This window comes from Nycticebus coucang, chromosome 3, assembly GCF_027406575.1.
Source record: "Nycticebus coucang isolate mNycCou1 chromosome 3, mNycCou1.pri, whole genome shotgun sequence".
In the NCBI taxonomy this organism is placed as follows: Eukaryota; Metazoa; Chordata; class Mammalia; order Primates; family Lorisidae; genus Nycticebus; species Nycticebus coucang.
The window spans coordinates 124,358,245-124,377,796 of record NC_069782.1 but is presented as its reverse complement, the minus strand read 5'-3'; the positions used below and the strand labels follow the sequence as shown (position 1 = coordinate 124,377,796).

General features: G+C 41.4%; 1 protein-coding gene across 1 annotated transcript in view; it reads left to right on the top strand.

Moving 5' to 3' along the window:
• PDLIM1 (PDZ and LIM domain 1) overlaps window positions 1-19,552 on the top strand; it is a 48,757-nt gene that overhangs the window by 12,963 nt on the left and 16,242 nt on the right. The window contains exons 2-4 of the mRNA XM_053582837.1: window positions 5,942-6,093; window positions 7,755-7,839; window positions 11,696-11,895. Of these exons, the coding sequence (XP_053438812.1) occupies window positions 5,942-6,093; window positions 7,755-7,839; window positions 11,696-11,895 (437 nt within the window). The remainder of the gene's footprint in view (window positions 1-5,941; window positions 6,094-7,754; window positions 7,840-11,695; window positions 11,896-19,552) is intronic.

Sequence of the window (19,552 nt, the reverse complement as noted above, 5' to 3'; positions counted from 1 at the left end):
AAGAAGCACTTCCTTCAGGGAGACTTCCCTGATTCCCCCTTAAAGCCCCTTTTGCCTCTTGCTTTTAGCACAACATTCCTCAGCTGTTGTACATGCCTGTCTTGCCCTGGAGATTGTGAGCTCCTTCATGGCAGACACCACTCTTTGCACAGATGAATTCCAGTGCCTTGTGTGGTTCCTGGAATCTACAAGCGATAGCTTATATTTCTAGAGTCCTGACAGTGGGTACTGCCCGGATTGTCTCACAACAGCCTTCTGTTCATGGATGAGAATGGTGCAGGACCAGAGAATCGAAACCGACAGACTTTCACCAAAGATTATAGGGGAAGAAGGAATTTTATTATTCCGTGGGGACCCGTTACGAGCCTTAAAGTACTGAGCCCCCCTCTTTTATACTATTTTGGCAGGACATATACAGAGTTACAATTACAGATGTAGGTCATGGGAAATTTTTAGTTAGCAGGCAAAAAAGGTCATAAAAAGTTAATGATTATATTTCTCAAGAAATCAGGGTGATATTTATTAGTCTCTTTCAAGGTTATTTCTGCTTAGTGTATCTTTTAAAGTTCTTTTTTATCTTTGGAGGCTGAGATCTCTTGCAACAAGAAGAGTGAGGTGTGTAACGGTGAAATATCCTGCCCAAGGACACTTAGCTCACAAGTCACAGAGACAAGACTTAAACTCTGGCCATCTGACACCAGAAGCCACATCATAACCAGCAAGCGTCACTGTCTTTCAGAATGTAAATAAGGATATTTGATGAGTAAATGAATGTGAGAGAGAAGGAGGGAACAAAGGAGGGATGAAAGAGAAAGATACTTTTGTACAGAGAAGGAGTTTATCTTTTTGTCATGGTCAGTGAGTATGCATCCAGCTATATATAATAATAGTATCATTTAGGCGTGTAGTTATTTGTAGGACTATGTCATAGTCCTATTTTGCACCTTTAGAAGTGAACTTTAAACTTTAAAAACCTTATGTGCTCAGGATTGGCAGCAATGCATAGGTTTTAAAGATGCACCATGGACTTGTATAGAACAAGTAAATGGGTTGGCCTCCAAGTAAACAGTGTCTGCCTGGGGTTGAGGTGAGGACAAAAGGTGAGGGAGACAAGAGTGAATTGTGCAGAAAATGGCAGATGATTCATTAGCAGAAATTATGCCTGAACTCATTCATTTTTATACAGCAAGTGGTGTCTGATCTAGTTGCATGGTCTCTGGGGGGAGAAAGCTGGCAGAGGGATTTCCATTGAACTCATGGGTCTGTTCCTTTGGAGGTGAGTATTTTTTTTTTTTTTTTTAAGAAATTGAAGCTGACTCCAATATGAGCTGATTCTGGTGGAATTTGACAGCCAGGAGTAAATTAGAATAGACAAGAGTTGTATAGTGGGTTAAGTGGGTGGACTCTGGAGCCTGCCATGGCCTGCCGCTCACCAGCTGTGCAACGTCAGGCAAGCTACTTAACCCCTGTTTCTACATTTCCTCATCAGTAATGATGTAGATAATATTGCCTGCCTAATGGCATCACGTGAAGATTGGTAAATTAACCCTTGCTGAACACGTAGACGTGCTTGGTACATCATAAACACTCATTAGCTGATGGTTATTATGATTATGGTAAATAGTATGTGGCAAGGATTAGCATCTACCATTCAAGACAGGAACTACCCAGTGTTAGAGGCACAGGCCTTTGTTCTTTGGCTCTTGTGAGTTGTGCGTTACGATTTGTGTATTTTATAAGGGGGGAAGTTACTGGGCCCTGACTCAGTACAGAGCAGTGGGCTGATGGTCCTGTGTCTTATACCTCTAGCAGTAGCAGGAGTCCATGACACTCCAGCTTTTGCATAGAAGGCCCCAGCAGACAGCTCTCCTTAATTCTGGATTTCTCTTTGGCTTCCACAGTTGGGTTTGGAGCCTGGGCTTGTGGCATTGTCCTAAAGCAAAAAGGAATGGAATTTGAATGGGGGAGCCTTTCAAGTTGAGGCTCAGCATTTAGCTGTGTGAACTTGAACCAGTCACAGCTTCTCTGAATCGGTTTCTTCATCTGTGGAGTTATCTTTTATGGTGGTTGTGAGGTCATCATAATTATCATCTTGAATAGGAGATGGTATGGGAAGGTGCTTTGTTGAAGGCAAATCCTATAATTTGTTTAAATCTTTTTTTTTTTTCCAAAAAGAGATGGCATATAAAAGAATGTGGCCTTAATCTGTTTATGTGTGATTCTGTCCAAGTCCCATTTGATGGTTTTGTCTTGTAACTTTTGGAAAGTTCCTTTGGCTTCCCATCAATTTAGCTTATAAAAAAAAAAAAAGAAAAGAAATCAGACTGAAGGATAGGATGACCAGGTCTTGCTTACTCAGGTTTGAGGATCTAAAGACTGGTTCTAGCTTGTCCCGGACCTGTATACTTAGCAGAAGTGCCTCACCCACAAAACAGTTTGAACCAAATGCTGGAAATTCCAGACTTCTTAGCAGTTCAACATAAGAAGGTAAAAAGATACCTCTATTTTATCTTCTCACCTTTCCCCCATCTCATTATTTGAGTTTTGTGAGTGGTCATATTCCAAGATAGCAATGTTGAGGGAAATGATTATTTGATTTATGGAATAAAAATGTTTTTGATTTTTTTTTTTAGAAATATTCATTTTAAAGGATAAAATGAAGCAGTCTGATTACATATTTAACAACACTAGATGCTTTAGATTCAATCGCCTGTTGGACAAATATTCATTGAGCGCCTGCTGTGTGCCAGTCACTGTGCTGGGCCCTGGGGAAACCACAGCACAGAAGGCAGACGCAGTCCAGCTCTCACATGCCTTGGTGTTTAGTAGGCCTTTTGACATAAAGCAAGTAAATCTACCAAATATATTTATGAACATAATGTGACCAGTCATGAAGAAGAACCAAGTGTATTAAATAGATGGCAAGAGGATATAACATAGATATATAGAGGTCAGGGAAAGAAGGCCTTTCTGGGGAGGGCCATTTAAACTGAGACCTGAATGATGAGATGTTAATCAGGTAGCTAAGCAAGTGCAAAGGTCCTGAGGCAGAAAAGAACTATGAGGGCCTGGTAGCTGGAGCCCAGTGGGGAAGTGGCATGGTGAGGGTGGGGAGGGAAGCACCAGATTTAGGGGACTTGTTAAAGAGCATAGACTTTCTCCTAACTGCTCTTCAACATTTCTAGATTTGGTTGTGATAAATGAGTTTGATCAGGCATTATCCTCTTTGATTCAGGCTGCTCTCTTTGAAGATAAGAGTTTGCCAATCTAAAACCATTGCCAATTCTAAATAACATGATGCATGAACTTGTACCGTCCTTTAGAAAAAGTGAAATAGGCTTGGCTTATGCTTGTAGTCCTAGCTACTTGGGAGGCTGAGGTAGGAGGATCACTTGAGCCCAGCAGTTCAAGGCTGCAGTGAGCTATGGTTGTGCCACTGTACTCCAGCCTGGATGACAGTGAAACCCCAAATCTAAATAAAAAAAAGAAAAGAAAAGAAAAAGTGAAATACATATGAATATACGGTCTGACAAGTGCACAAACTCATGCTAGAAAAAGTGCTACATACCTCATTGCTGAATATGAATATGGTCACCTTTGAAGTACTCCCCTTGGGAACCTATATACTCATGCTAGTGCCTACTCCACCCTTCAAAGCAATTTTGGAACTCTTTTTCTGGAATTACCATCAGAACTTGTCATACAGCACATTAAAACATGCAACAACAGTGATGAATGCCACTCAGCAAGAAACTGCCACACAGCTGTGAGACACTGATACATCAAGGTTATGATCTCTCATTGAGTTGTTTATACAGAGGGGCCAGTGTAAGTGTGTGGTGGCAAGTTCATGAACTTACTTGTTGGACCTCAAATATGAAGATGCCAGATCAAACTTCTCAGGAGGTCAGAAAATGAGAGGAATTGGTTTCATTGTGTGCACTGGGTGACGAAGAAGCTGACTCCCCAGTATAGACTGAGATGAGGTGGCTGCCAGAGGACAGCATGTTGGATGAAGGGCCTTTCATTTTCTAAAAGCCAGATCTCTGGTAAACAGATGATGGGAAAGCCAGAAAGGAAGGTTAGGAGGTCAAGATCTCTGTACTGGTTTCCACATCCTGCCACATTCTAAGAGAGTTTTGCCTAATAAAGTCATTGCATGTCTGAGCCGGAAGGGATCTCAAGGACCAGCTATCCATTCCTAATTTAATGCATCAGGGTACTGATGGGGGGATGGACCATGACAGCCGTACCACACCAGCCACCCCACAGCGGGTAGCCTTTCAATTTGGTGAGGGAAACTATTGCTGCTGTAAACTGTAGCTGCTGAAAACTGTAGCAGATGTGGAGGCTTAGGGCCTAAGTCGTGTGTCCTGGATGGGTACCTGGAACGACCAGTTATCTGTGGTTCATCCTTAAGACTCCCAGGTATTCACAAAATCTTTCTCAGTTAGGACCCAAGAGAAGAGCCTTCTCTAGGGGAGGCCAGAGCCCCATGGATACTGGGAGTCTGGGGGTGTTATTACCACTCTGCTCCTAGGGGACTTGGAATTCCCATCTAGGAAGGTCTATTCATGTTTTTTTTTTTTTTTAAAGTCATGGATTTACCTAGGGTTGATGATAGTAATACTTTTAATATACCTTGGTCTAGAAAATACCTAATAGCAAAAAATTACTCTGAGATTAGCACTACTTGAGAATGAGTTTAGAGTTTGTTCATCAGAATAGCATCTAGTTGTACATCCGTGTGGGAGACCTGATATTTATCCAGTCCACAGGTAATGCTCAGTAGGCAGATGAATTTGAGGACCTATTGCAATCATTGACTATCTCCCCGCAAGCATCTGTGGTCTATAAATTTACTGGTTTTAGAAGCAGAAAACCAGCCACCTAACCATTCTGGGGGATGGATGAGTCAGAATGTGCCCATATTTTTATATATTTAAAAATATTCCTTATTGCTCTTAAATTTTTTAAATTAAAAATTAAGTTTTATCTTAAAAAACAAACACATTACAGAGGTGTATAGCAATAATTTAGCGTGCAGTGTTCCAGTTTTCTTCTATACATATGACATATATTGATTATTAAGATTTTTATTTATTTATTTTTAAAAACATTTTTTAGTTTTTGAGACACAGTCTCACTCTGTTGCCCTGGGTAGAGTGCCATGGCGTCATCATAGGTCACAGCAACTTCAAATCCTTAGGCTCAAGTGATCCTCTTGCCTCAGCCTCCCATGTAGCTGTGATTATAGGCGCCCACTACAATGCCTGGTTAATTTTTCTTTATTTTTATTTTTATTCTATTTTTAGTAGAGACAGGGTCTTGCTCTTTCTCAGGCTGGTCTCTAACTTATAAGCTCAAGCAGTCCACCTGCCTTGGCCTCCCAGAGTGCTAGAATTACAGACATGAGCCACCACACCTGGCTGTTAAGATTTTTATAGAAATAGGATGTTATTGCACATAAGGTTCTCTCAATGTATGTGTATTTTTTTTTTTTTTTTATGTAGTTGGTAACTTATTTTAAGGGAGCAAAAAGGTTCAGTGGGAAGAATGGTGGGTCAGGCTCAGAGTATATTACTGAGTCCCGGATGACTAGTACTATAATCGTATACTAATTGGGTGATCCTGAGTAAGTCACAGATCTTTTTAAACCTCAGTTTTCTGGTCTCTGAAATAGGCACTGATATTTGTCCTTCTTTCTCACAAGGCGGTTGTGAGGAACCTATGAGATCTTGTAAAAAAATCACTCTTTGTAAATAATAATGTATTACACAAATATGTGTATTGAGGATTATTATTTAAACTTACTATTTCAACCTTCTTTTCTTTTTAAAATGCTTTAATTTATGTCTGTGAATGCTTAACCTGATAGCAGCTTTCTCAGTGGTTTCCTTGGAGCCAAGTAGTAACTAACCTGTTCTCCCCTTTTCTCTAGGTCACGCCCGGAAGCAAGGCTGCTACAGCTAATTTATGTATCGGAGATGTAATCACAGCCATTGATGGGGAAAATACCAGCAATATGACACACTTGGAAGCTCAGAACAAAATCAAAGGCTGCACAGACAACATGACCCTCACGGTAGTAAGGTGAGGCCAATGGAAACGTTTCCCCCGGAAACTGCTAGTGGGCAGGACTGCCTTCCCTATTTCAGAATCCCCCATTCCCTAGCTCAGAACCATGCATACTGGACGCATGCAAAAGGTCTGTGGAATCGTCATTTCAGTTTGCCTGTTTTCCTCTTCAATTTTCAAAGCGCTTCTTATAGCATGGGCTTCTTTCTTTAATACAATCTGCATTCATTTTCACTTGATCCAACACAACTAACCAAAATGAGTAAGTGAAATGAGCTAAACATGGTGAGGGAAAATGAAATAAAAAGTTCTTCCTGGTAACTATTGAGACTCTCCTTAGGATGCTGTTCCCAAGCTGTACTGAGCAGTGGGTACCGTGCCAGGAGATCGCAATAACAGAGAAAGCCTTCAGCACATCAGCTGACTGCTGAGTGTGACTTTAGTACACTACAAGGAAGGGGAGCTGGGGCTGAATGGAATGAGGGGAGCGCCTGGGAGTTGTAATTAGGGGAGAGTTTCCACTTCTTTCAGTTAGTCTTAGAAGGGGTCCTGCTAGGACAGGATTTCAGGAATGATTTTGTTCAACCTTCAGTGACTCCCTATTTCCTGTTGAATAGAGTTTAGCTTTTTCATTCTGATCATCTGTTACCCTGCCTTTGATATCTCACTAACCTTAGCTGCCACAACCCTTTGTTCAGATCTCAGCTGTAAACTACATTCATCATTTTCTGCCTGTGCCACAGGATTGGCTAAGTGTGAGGGACTAAGTGTGGGAAAGTAGGTCAAAATATTTTGTATGCTTCAGAGCCCTACCCGCAAAGAGGCACACAATGTCATTATCACCTCCTCAAAAAGCACATTTATTCTTCTCCACGTCTGTCTGAGTTCAAATCCTCTCCTTCCTGCCCTCGTTTAAGACATTCATTTGTTCGTTGACTAATTGATTTTTGATTCATTTATCAATAAATTGAACAGGTGTATGTTGTGCATGTCTGGCACTGTGCTAGATACAAAGATAAGTCTTGATGTTCTGAGCAAGGGAAGAAACAGCTACGCTAATAAAAACTGAGAGTATTGGGTGGCGCCTGTGGCTCAAAGGAGTAGGGTGCTGGGGCCCCATGTGCCGGAGATGGCAGGTTCAAACCCAGCCCCGGCCAAAAACTAAAAAAACAAAAAAACTGAGACTACATTGTGTGATTGGTATCAAGAATATCCTTTACATGCTCCAAAAAAGAGTCATCACTTTGGGGCCAAATACATTTCACAAATAGGTTGTTTGTTTGACCTCGACCAAGCACACTGGTCTGAGATAGAGGAGAAGCCCTTCCATCCTGAGCAGAGGTGGGGCAGCATGAGGAGTGCTCGGGAACACAGGAGGAGGCCCTGCTGCTGGTGTGGAGTGAAGAAGCCACCCACAGTATAGTGAGGGAGGCTGAGGCTGGGCAGTTTGGGGAGCCCTGTGTTGTTGGTGCTGCATTGGGGGGAGCTGTGGGACATGGACATCATCAGACTTGGGCTTTCAAAAGATTACCCAGATGGCAAGTGGTGGCTGTGGCTGATGGCACCATGCTAGTTCAGAAGCTGATAGTCTAGGAAGGGGGACTTTTTCCCAGTTTGTTTTTAGTACGTATTATTTATTTAACGTGAATGAAACTGGCTTTGTTAATCTGTTGCAGATCTGAACAAAAGATCTGGTCTCCTCTGGTGACGGAGGAAGGGAAACGTCATCCGTACAAGATGAATCTGGCCTCTGAACCCCAGGTGGGTATGCCCGTCACTGCCGCTGCTCTCACCACCCTGTGCTTTCCTGCTTGTGACGTTGTGCAGCACAGTACCATTTTTTCTGCCTAGAAGCCTGGGGATAGGGCAAGGAGAGCCCCCCACAGTCACTGCTGGGATCTGGCTGTTGTTTAGTTCTTCCCGTAAGGGAACTACAGGAGGAAAGGGCTGGAAAACCCCAGGGCAGTGACGCTGTGGCCTGGGCTGGAAGTATAGGGGGTAGGGAGGTGATGAGGGAAGCCAGAAGAAGCCTTCCTGTGTTGACAAGGGTTGGCAGGATCATGGCACAATCAGGGAGCTAACTCAGCTCACTGTGGATTTCAGATACAAACTAGTCATGCCCGGGTTGAAAATAATTTTAGATCCTGAGACCTAGTGCCTAGCAGAAATGAGGTGGAATTTGATAGTAAGCCCTGCCACTCCCTTCTGTATCCCCCTATCTGGTCTCCATGCCTTGAGATTGAAATCTTTACTTTTCTTACAGTGAAACTTGTGGGGAGACTTTAAAATTACTAAAATGAAGTGGCAATTAATGTTGAAAAATGTGGTAGGTGGTCATGTGCAATTTGTCAGCCAGATAGAATTTCCCTAGATAGTAGACTATCCTAAGATTTCATGTTTGTAAATAAATCTCTCAGAAGTTATAGGTGATCTTATTTCTTTCTGTAAATAAGGCTTATTTGCAGCTCCTAAATTATCTACAGTGAGTAGTATTCTTTTTGAAATAAGAGAAACAAACTTAATGTTTGGAACATCTTTGTAAAATTCTTCGTACTTAAATATGCTGCAAGTATATGTCTGTTGGATACATATTAATGACAATAAGTACATTGATAATGGCTTTTGAAAATTTTAGCCTGGTTTGCGATTGTTACACATTTAACCCCAGTTAAAGATTTGAAATTTAATTTTTTTCTAGATTTGGGATAGCATTTAGTTTTTATGATGAATCAAGGTATAACCAAAAGACAACCTATTGTTAGCTATCTTTTATGCTTAAAATAGAAACTTGTATGAAATTGAACTCACTTGGTACATTAGTGTGTGTAATTGAGTGGTTTGGTTGTAGGTCATATTTCTCAGATATCTTCCATTAAAATCTCAGAAATGCAGTCATACAAAATTATTTTCACTAAGATAATAGAAATCATACTTAATCCCAAGATTAAGGATTATTTTGCATATGCCATTTCAAGACTGACATGAATAAATTATTCTATACAACTCCTATCAGGAAAGTTTATAAAATGGTACTCTGTCTATAAACTGGTAGATGTGCAAACTAATTTAAGACATGCCACAGTTAATTTCAGTTACCCTAGGAATTCTCAGCCATTTATACTTGCTATAGATGCTAAAGTTTTATGTGTTAGATTTTCATGAATTTTATAACACACAAAGAATGATTTTTAATTTGACTTTTCTAAAATCCCGGCTTTCATGTAAATAAGGTCAACATGTCAATTTTAGGTATACTTTTTATTTGTATTATATTTGAATTTTCATCTTAAACCTGTAATCTAGTAACTTGTATTAATGTTTTGAAAGTTGTTATCTTTGGATTAAAGAAACCTCAAATGCTTTAAAAATCTAACATGAACATATTTTTCTTGTCATTCTAGTAATTCCTTATTCACATGAAAAACTTCCCATGCCTCATTTTTCCAAAATCTTCCGCTTCCACTGTTCTAAAATAGAGGACAAATGAGTCAGGGCAGAGTTCATCTATAATAAAAGATCTGCTAGTTCATGTAATGCCAACCAACACCCCAGCTTATCTGAGGTCAGCATAGTTACACACCTAGTTTGTATTTCCTCATTATTGAGTTTCCTTGGAGACTGATAAATATAAAGCCCAAACAATTACGTCATCCCTTCCAAAAGGCAAGCCCTGAATCTGCCTGCCTTCTGGGAAGACCAGTATTCACATGAGGGTAGAGATAATTCCTTTTATGTACAAACCAGATACATTCTTGGAATACTCTCTAAAGTCAAAATTAGGATTTTTGCTCTGAATCTTCATTGACTTCCATTCTACGAAGGGAGAAGGGAACAGACCCTGGTTAAATATGTGCCATGTGCCAGCCTGTGTTTGGCGCACTAATATGTCACTCTGTGTCCTTGTGAAGCCTTTTGAAGAAGGATTTCATTTTCTTCATTTTAAAGATGAGAAATGAGCCCAGAGAGTCATTGTACTTGTACAAGGCCAAACAGGATGTGGCAGGATAAAATTGTGCCAAGACACAAAAATAAGAGTTTTTCCTTGGTGCCCAGTTTCCTATGCTGCTCCTAGGAGTTACTGTGAATATGGAGAGAGGAAAGAAAGAATGGCCCCGAGGACTGCAGCTGTGCCACACCATCCACGGTGCTGTAAACAGACGTGGGCGTGAGTCCCAGGCTCCCCCTCTGTAAATCTGCCCTGTCTTCACAACCGTGGCCTTTAAAGACTGCATAGGATTCCTTTGGGTAGTTTTGCCATTAATTTACTTAATTGTTCTTTGATTACTGCTAAAGTTTTTTTCATAGATAGTTATACTTTCTCTTTTGTGAATTATTCCTATAGACTTAGCTTTTGGCTAATGCAGACAAAATCAACTAAATGTAATTTGTAAAGTAAAAATTTCACTGATTTCCGACTTGTTGAAGAGGATGTCAAGCTGAATAGTGAAAAAGAAATCTTAGTTACAAAAGTATTTTCATGTTTTCTTTTATTTTAAATTAGGTACACAATACATTAAGCTGTTAGTTTTCATGCGTAATATTTTTAAAGAAAGCATGAAAGACTTAAAGATTTAACAAAAAAGGAAGGAAAAACAGGAAGAACAACAGAGGGACTCTTTTGGGGGCAGCAGTTCTGGGTGTGGGTGTTTAAGAAAGATGAGGGTTCAGGATGATTTTCCTGGGAACCCAGAAAATACAACACATGTTGAGTTTAGTGGCCTGCACAGAGCACACATCTCCTGGAAGTCAAGGGTTGATCCAGGAAACCCAGGCGGAAAGGACCTTGTTAATAAGTCCTCAGAAAAACTGTGATTTTTAAAACAAGGAATATTAGTTTTGGGGTGTTTGTAAAGGAGCTCTGAGATGATAGCTGTGGTAATTATTCACCTGACTCCTAGCAGGTGGGGGAGTGGCAGTGGGAGGAAAGGCATTTTCTCAAATTATGGAAAGAGGGGAACGAAAACACAGGAAGTCAAAGTCTTTCCCTGCAGCGCTGTACCAGGTATCCACTGACCTTCTTTCTCATTAGCCTTGTTTTTCTCCTACAATAGATCCTGAATTGCCTTATCTCCCTTGTGCAGGACTGAGGTCCTCTCTGCCTAGCCAGCAGCTGCCTCCCTGGTGGCACCACAGCTCTCTAATCCTGCTGGTCCAACCTGTTCACTTCTGGAGCATTTATCTCCTTTTATCATCTTCTGCTCTGCACTGACTAAAGTCACTGCTTGTTCCTCTCCTCCTGGTACCTTAATCCTTGTGGAATGTGCCCTGAAGGGTGTATCAGGGCAGACTTGGATCCTGACAGCCCACCTCGGGGGGATGGGAGGGTCTTGCCCAGGACTGCCACCAGACATCAGGCTTTGCTGGGCCTCAGGGAAGAATCAGAAAGCGGAGCGGGTTCTGAGGGTGTGAACTTGCACTGGTGCCCGTCTTGTGAAACTTCCCCAGGTTTTATCTACATGTCTCAGTGGGTCCATTAGAGCCCCCTGGCTACAGCGTGGGTTGAACCAGGGTCACTGTAGCTCCTCTGGGGCACTTCTCCCTGGCACTCAGCCTGCACCGTCCATCGCAGGTTGTGCATCGATGCCCCTTTCAATTCTTCTCTGGCCCCTGCCTATAGGAGATCCTGCACATAGGGAGTGCCCACAACCGGAGTGCCATGCCCTTCACTGCCTCGCCTGCCTCCAGCACTGCCCCCAGGGTCATCACAAACCAGTACAACAACCCAGCTGGCCTCTACTCCTCTGAAAACATCTCTAACTTCAACAGCAACCTAGAGTCAAAGACTGCTGCTGGCAAGGAGGATGCAAATGGCAGAATGTAAGTAGACTCAGGAGTCCTCCCGCAAACCAGTTCTGGGAGAGGCTTTTCATGCTAGGACCAGGTCTGTCCAGGCAGGTGGAAGAAGGGTAAAAAAATGTCTACGTTAGCAGAGTGCTTTCAGCATTCATTTTCTTCATCTATATAAAGGGGACAGTACCTCCTGCCTTGTAGGGTGCCTATAAAAAAAAAAGAATTAACATGTAAAATGTTCCAGCATTGTGCCTGATATGACATGAAGAAATCATTTCATCCTTAAGAACGTGTTATTTTCATACTGATTTCTGTGGTCATCATCGTGTTCTGGTACCATAGTCCTTCCTGGACAGGTCTGCTACTTCCTGAGAAATTCTTCAGTATTTCTAGTCTGGGAGTACTTCATTGAAACCAGCATAATTTGTGCTCAACGTTCATTATCTGATGCATGATATTGGGAAAGTAGTGTTTGCTTTGCTCCCAGAGTGTACCAGAAATTGTTGAAAGAAGAGAGGTCCATAGGATAAATGCTTGTCCTTAGGAATGGGTTATGCTCTGGGGGCAGAACCAGGGAAGAGGTGGGCTGCAGGTGGAAGGGGCAGAGGAGTCTGAGGCTGGGGAGGCAGGTCCTCTTCTGTCATAGATCATTTGGCTGCATCTGCCTTTGTATCTTTATCAGAAATCTCTGGATTTTCCCAACATAAGATCAAATATCTACTCCATCTCGAACTCTTTGAGGATATATCTAGAAGCACTGGGAAATCAGCAGCCTGTGGCAAAGCAGCTGGGTTTGAGGATGAAGAGTAAGAGATGGGACCAGTTCTCTGTGGGTGAAAAGAGGATGGACTAGGTTGGAAGTTGCCAACTCAGATGCCCAAATGTGGCAGGCAGGATAAGGAAGTGAGAGCTGAGTTCCGAGTGCAGAGGGGAGCGGGGCAGGCCTGTGGAGGCTGGACAGTGCTTGCCCCATTTGGAGGGGTGCGGCTCCTTGGTACCATTCGCATGCCATGCTTTGTATATAAGCACTGTCCAGAATGCAATGCTTTGTGAAAAAGCTCCTAGTACAGTGCTGGGCCCCTGGTAGGTGTTCAGCAAATAGTAATCATGTTTCCTATTTTCTGCTGATTATTTTCATTAAAACAGAAAGTGGAAAGACCTTTTTATCTAAAATCTCCTGTTTTTAAATGTTAGTGACATTCTCATTTTGCTAGAAAATACTGTGGTCCAAATGTGTCTCAGCTCTAAGGATCTTTCCCATTGGAATCCTCTTTACTTATATTAGCTCTGAAGTCTACTTTGCCATTTTATTTTCTCCCAATTCATCTTTAATAAGAATCTGATCAACTGTTAGGGTAATTAAATTGCAAAATGATTGCTTCAAATGCAGGTTAGAAAAGGTTAACATTCTAGAGGTTCCAAATTACTTGTTGAGGAAAAACTGTTATAGGAACCCCTCTCAAGGGCATGTTGGCCATATCATGCATATAGTTTCTCCACATCCCCCCCCAAAGAGAGGCAGACATTATTGAGCACCCCTGCATGTAGGTTCCTGTGCCTGACCCTTTGAGGACATTGCAATTTCTTTTTGAATTTCTTAGAATCTAGTAGGGCAGACTTTTGGCTGTGTGACTTTGCTTTTAGATGATGTTAAAGCTGGAATTTTATCAGAGTAATTAAGGCAAAGTGCTGCATGATGCTTCTTCATCCCGCAAATTCTGGTTCTTGCCAGCCTTGACTGGCTTGTGATGATAATGATGCCTTGCAGGTACATGACCATGAGGTACCTAAGACAGAGTGTCTGCTGGGCCTCCTGAACTTTCTTTCATAGACACAGCCTGAAGGGAATCTTCCAGGAAGCTCAGCGAGGAGTGTCGGACATTCCAGGACATTCTGAAGGCCATGATCCCTATTTTTCTTTGCTTTGGTGCTGGGGAGGCTGAGAACATGACCCTCTTTTACTGTCCCAGAGTGGAATGTTCCATGATCTGGATTTAATAACCCAGGAAATGACACATCCTTAATTGAAAGAGCTGCTATGCATTGGGAGAAATATGTGCCTGGGAGGTATTTTTAGTATGGCCTTGGCTATTTTTCCTTCATTAATGTCTTCTTTCTTCTCTTATGCTCCCGGCTTGCTTCCTCCCCCCATTCTGAAACAATTAAGTCTGAAACTGTGCAAGCCTTTCCTCCAACCCCCAGCCCCTCTTTGTCATTGTCTCTGAGACTTTATCAGAAGTCTCCTTGAAGATGTTCTCAGTAGAAAAGGGCTCAGTTTCTGCTCCCTCCCAAACTCTTTGAGGAGGATGAATCCAGAAAACAGGGGGAGAACCTGCAGTCCCAGGCAGAGGAGCTGCCCTAACCAGCCCTGCTGCCTGCAGAGGGGTCTCAGCTTGCCGGTCCTATCCCTAGTGTGTTTTCAGCAAAGAAAGATCCTCGGTCAGGCCCTGCTGCTGTGGGATGGCCTTGCTTGCTCAGTCAGCACAAGTCCCTAGGCCGCTCACCCCGCACTGTTTAGTCTGTGAAATTCACTGAGGTTCCAGAATTGGCTCACTACATACTTTGTGTCTGAGGTCATCACTCATTCTCTGGGGCTTGCCCTGGTTTCTTTGTCCTATGAGCTTCAAAGCCTCATGGTGTGTGTGTGTGTGGCTGTCTGTCTTGTAGGTCTTCACAGAGCTGCATCCCCTCAGACAGGAGCAGAGAGAGCACCGCCAGCCAGGAAGGCAGGCGAGGCTTCTCTGCCATCCCTCTCAGCACACACAGCCAGGGGGAGCTCTTCTGCACCCTGTTCCTCTGGGTCAGTTCAGCTTAGTAATCATTTATGGAGTGCCTATTGTGTACCAGGTGGGCGAAGGAAATGTTGCTAGCACCTTCCCTCTGACCTCTTTAACTGAGTTTTTGGGGTTTGGTCAAGATCTGAGAATTTAGAGCCTGGATTTCATTTGTATGATACTGCCTGGTCATTTCTAAAGGGCTTGCAGACAGAAGGGCTTGTGGCTTGAATTCCAGCTCTGCCTCTTAGCTGCCTTTGAGCTGTGTGACCTTGGGTAGAGCATGTAACTTCTCTGAAATAGTCTCCTAATCTGTAAAGTGGAGATAATACTAACTAGCTCACCACCAGGTTGTTGAGAGAATACAATGCTTTGTGTACAAAGCGCCTAGTACAGTGCTGGGCCCCTGGTAGGTGCTCAGCAAATGCTAGTTATTATTGAATTTCACTGCCCACAAGGAACTCCTTCCCATTGCTTCTGAGTACTTGGGGCTTCAGAAGGGTGGAGACATGTAGGCAGATGCTATGAAGGAGATTTTGCTATGACTTATGGTAAACTTCTTTCTTTCCCAGCATTGTAGTATATTCAGCCAGCCAATACAATTAGCAAGCTTCCTGACAGAGTGGTGATCTCTTCATGGAATAATTGTGTGAGCTCCCATGATCAATACAATAGCCCCCAGATACTAGCTCTTCTGAATTATGTTCTTAGATGTTCCCCCCAAACACATGAGGCAGATTTCTAAGCAGGTACCTTGGAAATAAAGAGATGCACTGTTCTCTATTCAAATGATATCAGAGGGATTATGTTGACTCATTCCAAGTTGGATCAGAAGAAAACCTCTGTGATGAAGGTGGCTGCTTGCTCCTCTAGCTACACTTGCTGCGGCCCACCAGAGAACTGGCTCTGGTGTCTGGTGTTCCTCCCTCTTCTCTGGGTGCCCATAATTACTCCTCTGGATTCTTATGGAGTCCAACAGGACCAACAGGACCGACATCTAGGGCAGCCTTTGGAGACTAAAACTTAGGGAGCATTTAGGCTCCCCTTCCAAAGTGATTACAAAGAGTTTCCCAGAATTGCTCTCTGTGTGTGTGTGTAAACATTGGTGTAGCCAGGCTAGGACATCTCAGACCTGGCTCCTCATTTCTTGGGATATGAGACATGAAAGATTTTTCTGAGTCAGTTTACCTCCTTTACTTCACCTACATGAAAAACAAGAACTCAAATCTCCTTGCATCATTTCCAGGTTGCACTTCTACCATTTGGGGAAAAGATGTCTTAAAATTGATTAAACTTTTTGTTTTGAGATAGTTATATACTCACATGCAGTAGTAGGAGATAAGCCAGGGGATCCCTTAGACCCCTTACCCAGTTTCCCTCATGGTAACACCTTGAAAACTGTCACCAAATCAGAATATTGACATGGATGCAGTCAAGATACAGAAGATTTCCACCTCCACGAGGATTTCTCCTGTTGTCTTTTTATGGCCAAACCCACTTCCCTTCTTTTCCCACACTCTCTTGAATCCCTGGAAATCCATTAACCTGCTCCTTATTTCTGTAATTTTCTTATTTCAGGAATGTTACATGAATAGAATCATGGAACCTTCTGGGATTGGCCTTTTTACTTAGCATAATTCTCTGGAGATTTATTTAGGTCATTGTACATATATCAATAGCTTATTCCTTTTCTTCTCTACGAAGAATTTATCTTTTTCTTTATTGTGTAATAATTGGAATCATGTAGTGTTTGTCTTTTTGTGGCTAGCTTATTTTGTTTAGAATAATGTCCTCAAAGTTCACCCATGTTGTAGCACAAGGCTGAATGATATTCATTCTTTATCACATTTTATTTATCCATTCATCTATTGATGGAATTTAGGTTGCTGCTGCCTTTTGGCTGTGGTGACTAATGTTGCCGTGAGCACAGGTGTGCTAATATCTCTTTCAGATCTTTCTTCCATTCTTTGTATATAACCAGAAGTGGGATTGTTGGATCATGTAGTAATACTGTTGTCCATAGCAGCTGCACCATTTATTGTATTCCTACCCATAGTGCACGGAGGTTCTAATTTCTACACATCCTTATGAACACTTATTTTATGTTTTTTTTTTTTAGTGGCCATCTTAACAAGTATGAGGTTATATCTGATTTTGGTTTTTATTTGCATTTCCCTAGTAGTTGGTGATGCTGAATATCTTTTCATGTCCTTGTTGGACAGTTGTATATCTTCTTTGGAGAAATGTCTATTCATGTCCTTTGCCATTTTAAAAAATCAGTTATTTTTGTTGTTGAGTTGTAGGAATTTTTTTTTTTTTGCCGTTTTTGGCCGGGGCTGGGTTTGAACCTGCCACCTCTGGCATATGAGGCTGGCACCCTACTCCTTTGAGCCACAGGCACCGCCCAGGAATTCTTTATGTATTTTGGATATGAATTCTTCATCAGATACACACGTATATGATTTGCAAATCTTTTCTCCTACTTTGTGAGTTTCCCTTTCACTTACTGATCATTTTCTTTGTGGTGTAGAATCTTTAAGTTCAATGTATTTTTGTTTCTCTATTTTTGCTTTTGTTGTCTGTGTTTTTGGTGTCATATCCAAAAAATGATAGCCACATTCAGCGTTAGGAAGCTTTCCCCTTATGTTTCCTTTTCGAAGCTTTGTATTTACAGTTTCAGGTCTTATGTTTAGGTCTTTAATCTGTTTTGAATTAACTGTTATGTAAGTATTTTATTTTTATTGTTGGGGATTCATTGAGGGTACAAGAAACCATGTTACACTGATTGCATTTGTTAGGTAAAGTCCCTCTTACAATCGTGTGGCACATACCAAGGCCCCCCCCACCTCCCTCCTTCCCTCTCTCTGCTCTTCCTTTCCCCACCCCTCCCTCCTTCTTTCTCTCTCTGCTCTCCCCTTCCCCCACCCCTACTGTGTCCTTAATTGTCATTAGTTGTTTTCATATCAAAATTGAGTACATAGGTTTGTGCTTCTTCATTCTTGTGATGCTTTACTAAGAATAATGTGTTCCACTTCCATCCAGGTTAATACAAAGGATGTAAAGTCCCCATTTTTTTAATGGGTGAATAGTATTCTATGGTGTATATATACCACAGCTTGTTAATCTGTTCCTGGATTGGTGGGCATTTAATATTTTATTCTTTTTGATGCTACTGTAAAAGGAATTGTTTTCTCAATTTCCTTTTTGGATTACTTATGGTTAGTTTATAGAAACACTTTTTTTTTTTTTGCAGTTTTTTTGGCCGGGGCTGGTTTTGAACTCACCACCACCAGCATATGGGGCCAGCGCCCTACTCCTTTGAGCCACTGGCGCTGCCCAAAACACAACTTGTTTTGTATGTGTTGACTTTGTATCTGCAACTTTGCTGAATTCATTTATTAGTTCCAACAGTTTGTGTGGGTGTGTACGTAATCTTTAGAGTTTTTTACATACAAACTTATAGTACTTTTTAACAGAGGTAATTTTACTTCTTCCTTTTATTTCTTTTTCTTTCTTAATTGCTCTGATTAGTACTTCTAATACTATGCGGAAAAGAAGTGGGGAACGTGGGCATCTTTGTCTTGTTCTTGATCTTAAAGACCAAGCTTTCAGTTTTCACCAATGAGTATGTTAGCTATAGGCTTTTCATGACCTTTATCATGTTGAGGTGATTTTCTTATGGTTTCTACTTTGTTGAGTGGTTTTTTTTTTTTTATCATGCTATGAAATTTAATTTTTTTTTTTTTTTTGGTTTTTGGCCGGGGCTAGGTTTGAACCCGCCACCTCCGGCATATGGGACCGGGGCCCTACTCCTTGAGCCACAGGCACCGCCTATGAAATTTAATTTTGTCAGTTATTTTCCTGCATAGTTGAGATGACCATATGGATTTTGTCCTTCATTCTGTTAATGTGGTATATGATTTTTATATGTTAAACCATCCTTGCATTACAGGAATAAATCCCACATGTTGTGTAATTTTTTTTAATATCCTGTTGAATTTAGTTTGCTAATATTTTGTTGAAGATTTTTACATCAACAGTCATCAGGAATATTGAGCTACAGTTTTGTGTTTTTTTAGTATCTTTGGTTTGGGTATCAGGGTAATACTGACCTCACAGAATGAGTTTGGAAGTGTTCTTCCTCTGTGAGTTTTTGGAAGAATTTGAGAAAGATTAGCTTTAATTAATTTTAAATTTTTGACAGAATTCACTAGTAAAGCTGTCTGGCTCTGGAATTTTCTCTGTTGGGAAGTTTTTTTTTTTTGAGACACAGCCTTAAGCTGTTGCCCTGGGTAGAGTGCTGTGGCATCACAGCTCACAGCAGCCTTCAACTCCTATGCTTAAGCGATTCTCTTGCCTTAGCCTCCCAAGTAGCTGGGACTACAGGTGCCTGCCACAATGCCCGGCTGTTTTTTGGTTGTAGTTGTCATTGTTGTTTGGCAAGCCTGGGCTGTATTCAAACCCGCCAGGTCTGGTGTATGTGGCTGGCACCTTAGCAGCTTGAGCTATTTTGATCACTAAAGCAATCTCCTTACTAGTAATAGATCTGATCATATTTTTTTTCCTCATGATTCAATCTTCATTGGTTATATGTCTCTGGGAATTTGTGCATTTCTTTTAGGTTATCAAGTTTGTTAGCATTTAATTGTTCATAGTAGTTTCTTATTATCCTTTTTATTTTTGTGACATAACTTATAATGTCTCCATGCTTTCATTTCTGATTTTGTTATTTGACTAACGATTGTCAATTTTGTTGATCTTTTCAAAAAACCAACTCTTAGTATCATTGATTTTTTTTTCTATTATTTTCTGTTCTCTATTTCATTTGTTTCTGCTCTAATGTTTATTATTTATTTCCTCTACCAACTTTGGGTTTAGTTTTTTCTTATTTTTCTAATTCCTTGAGATAC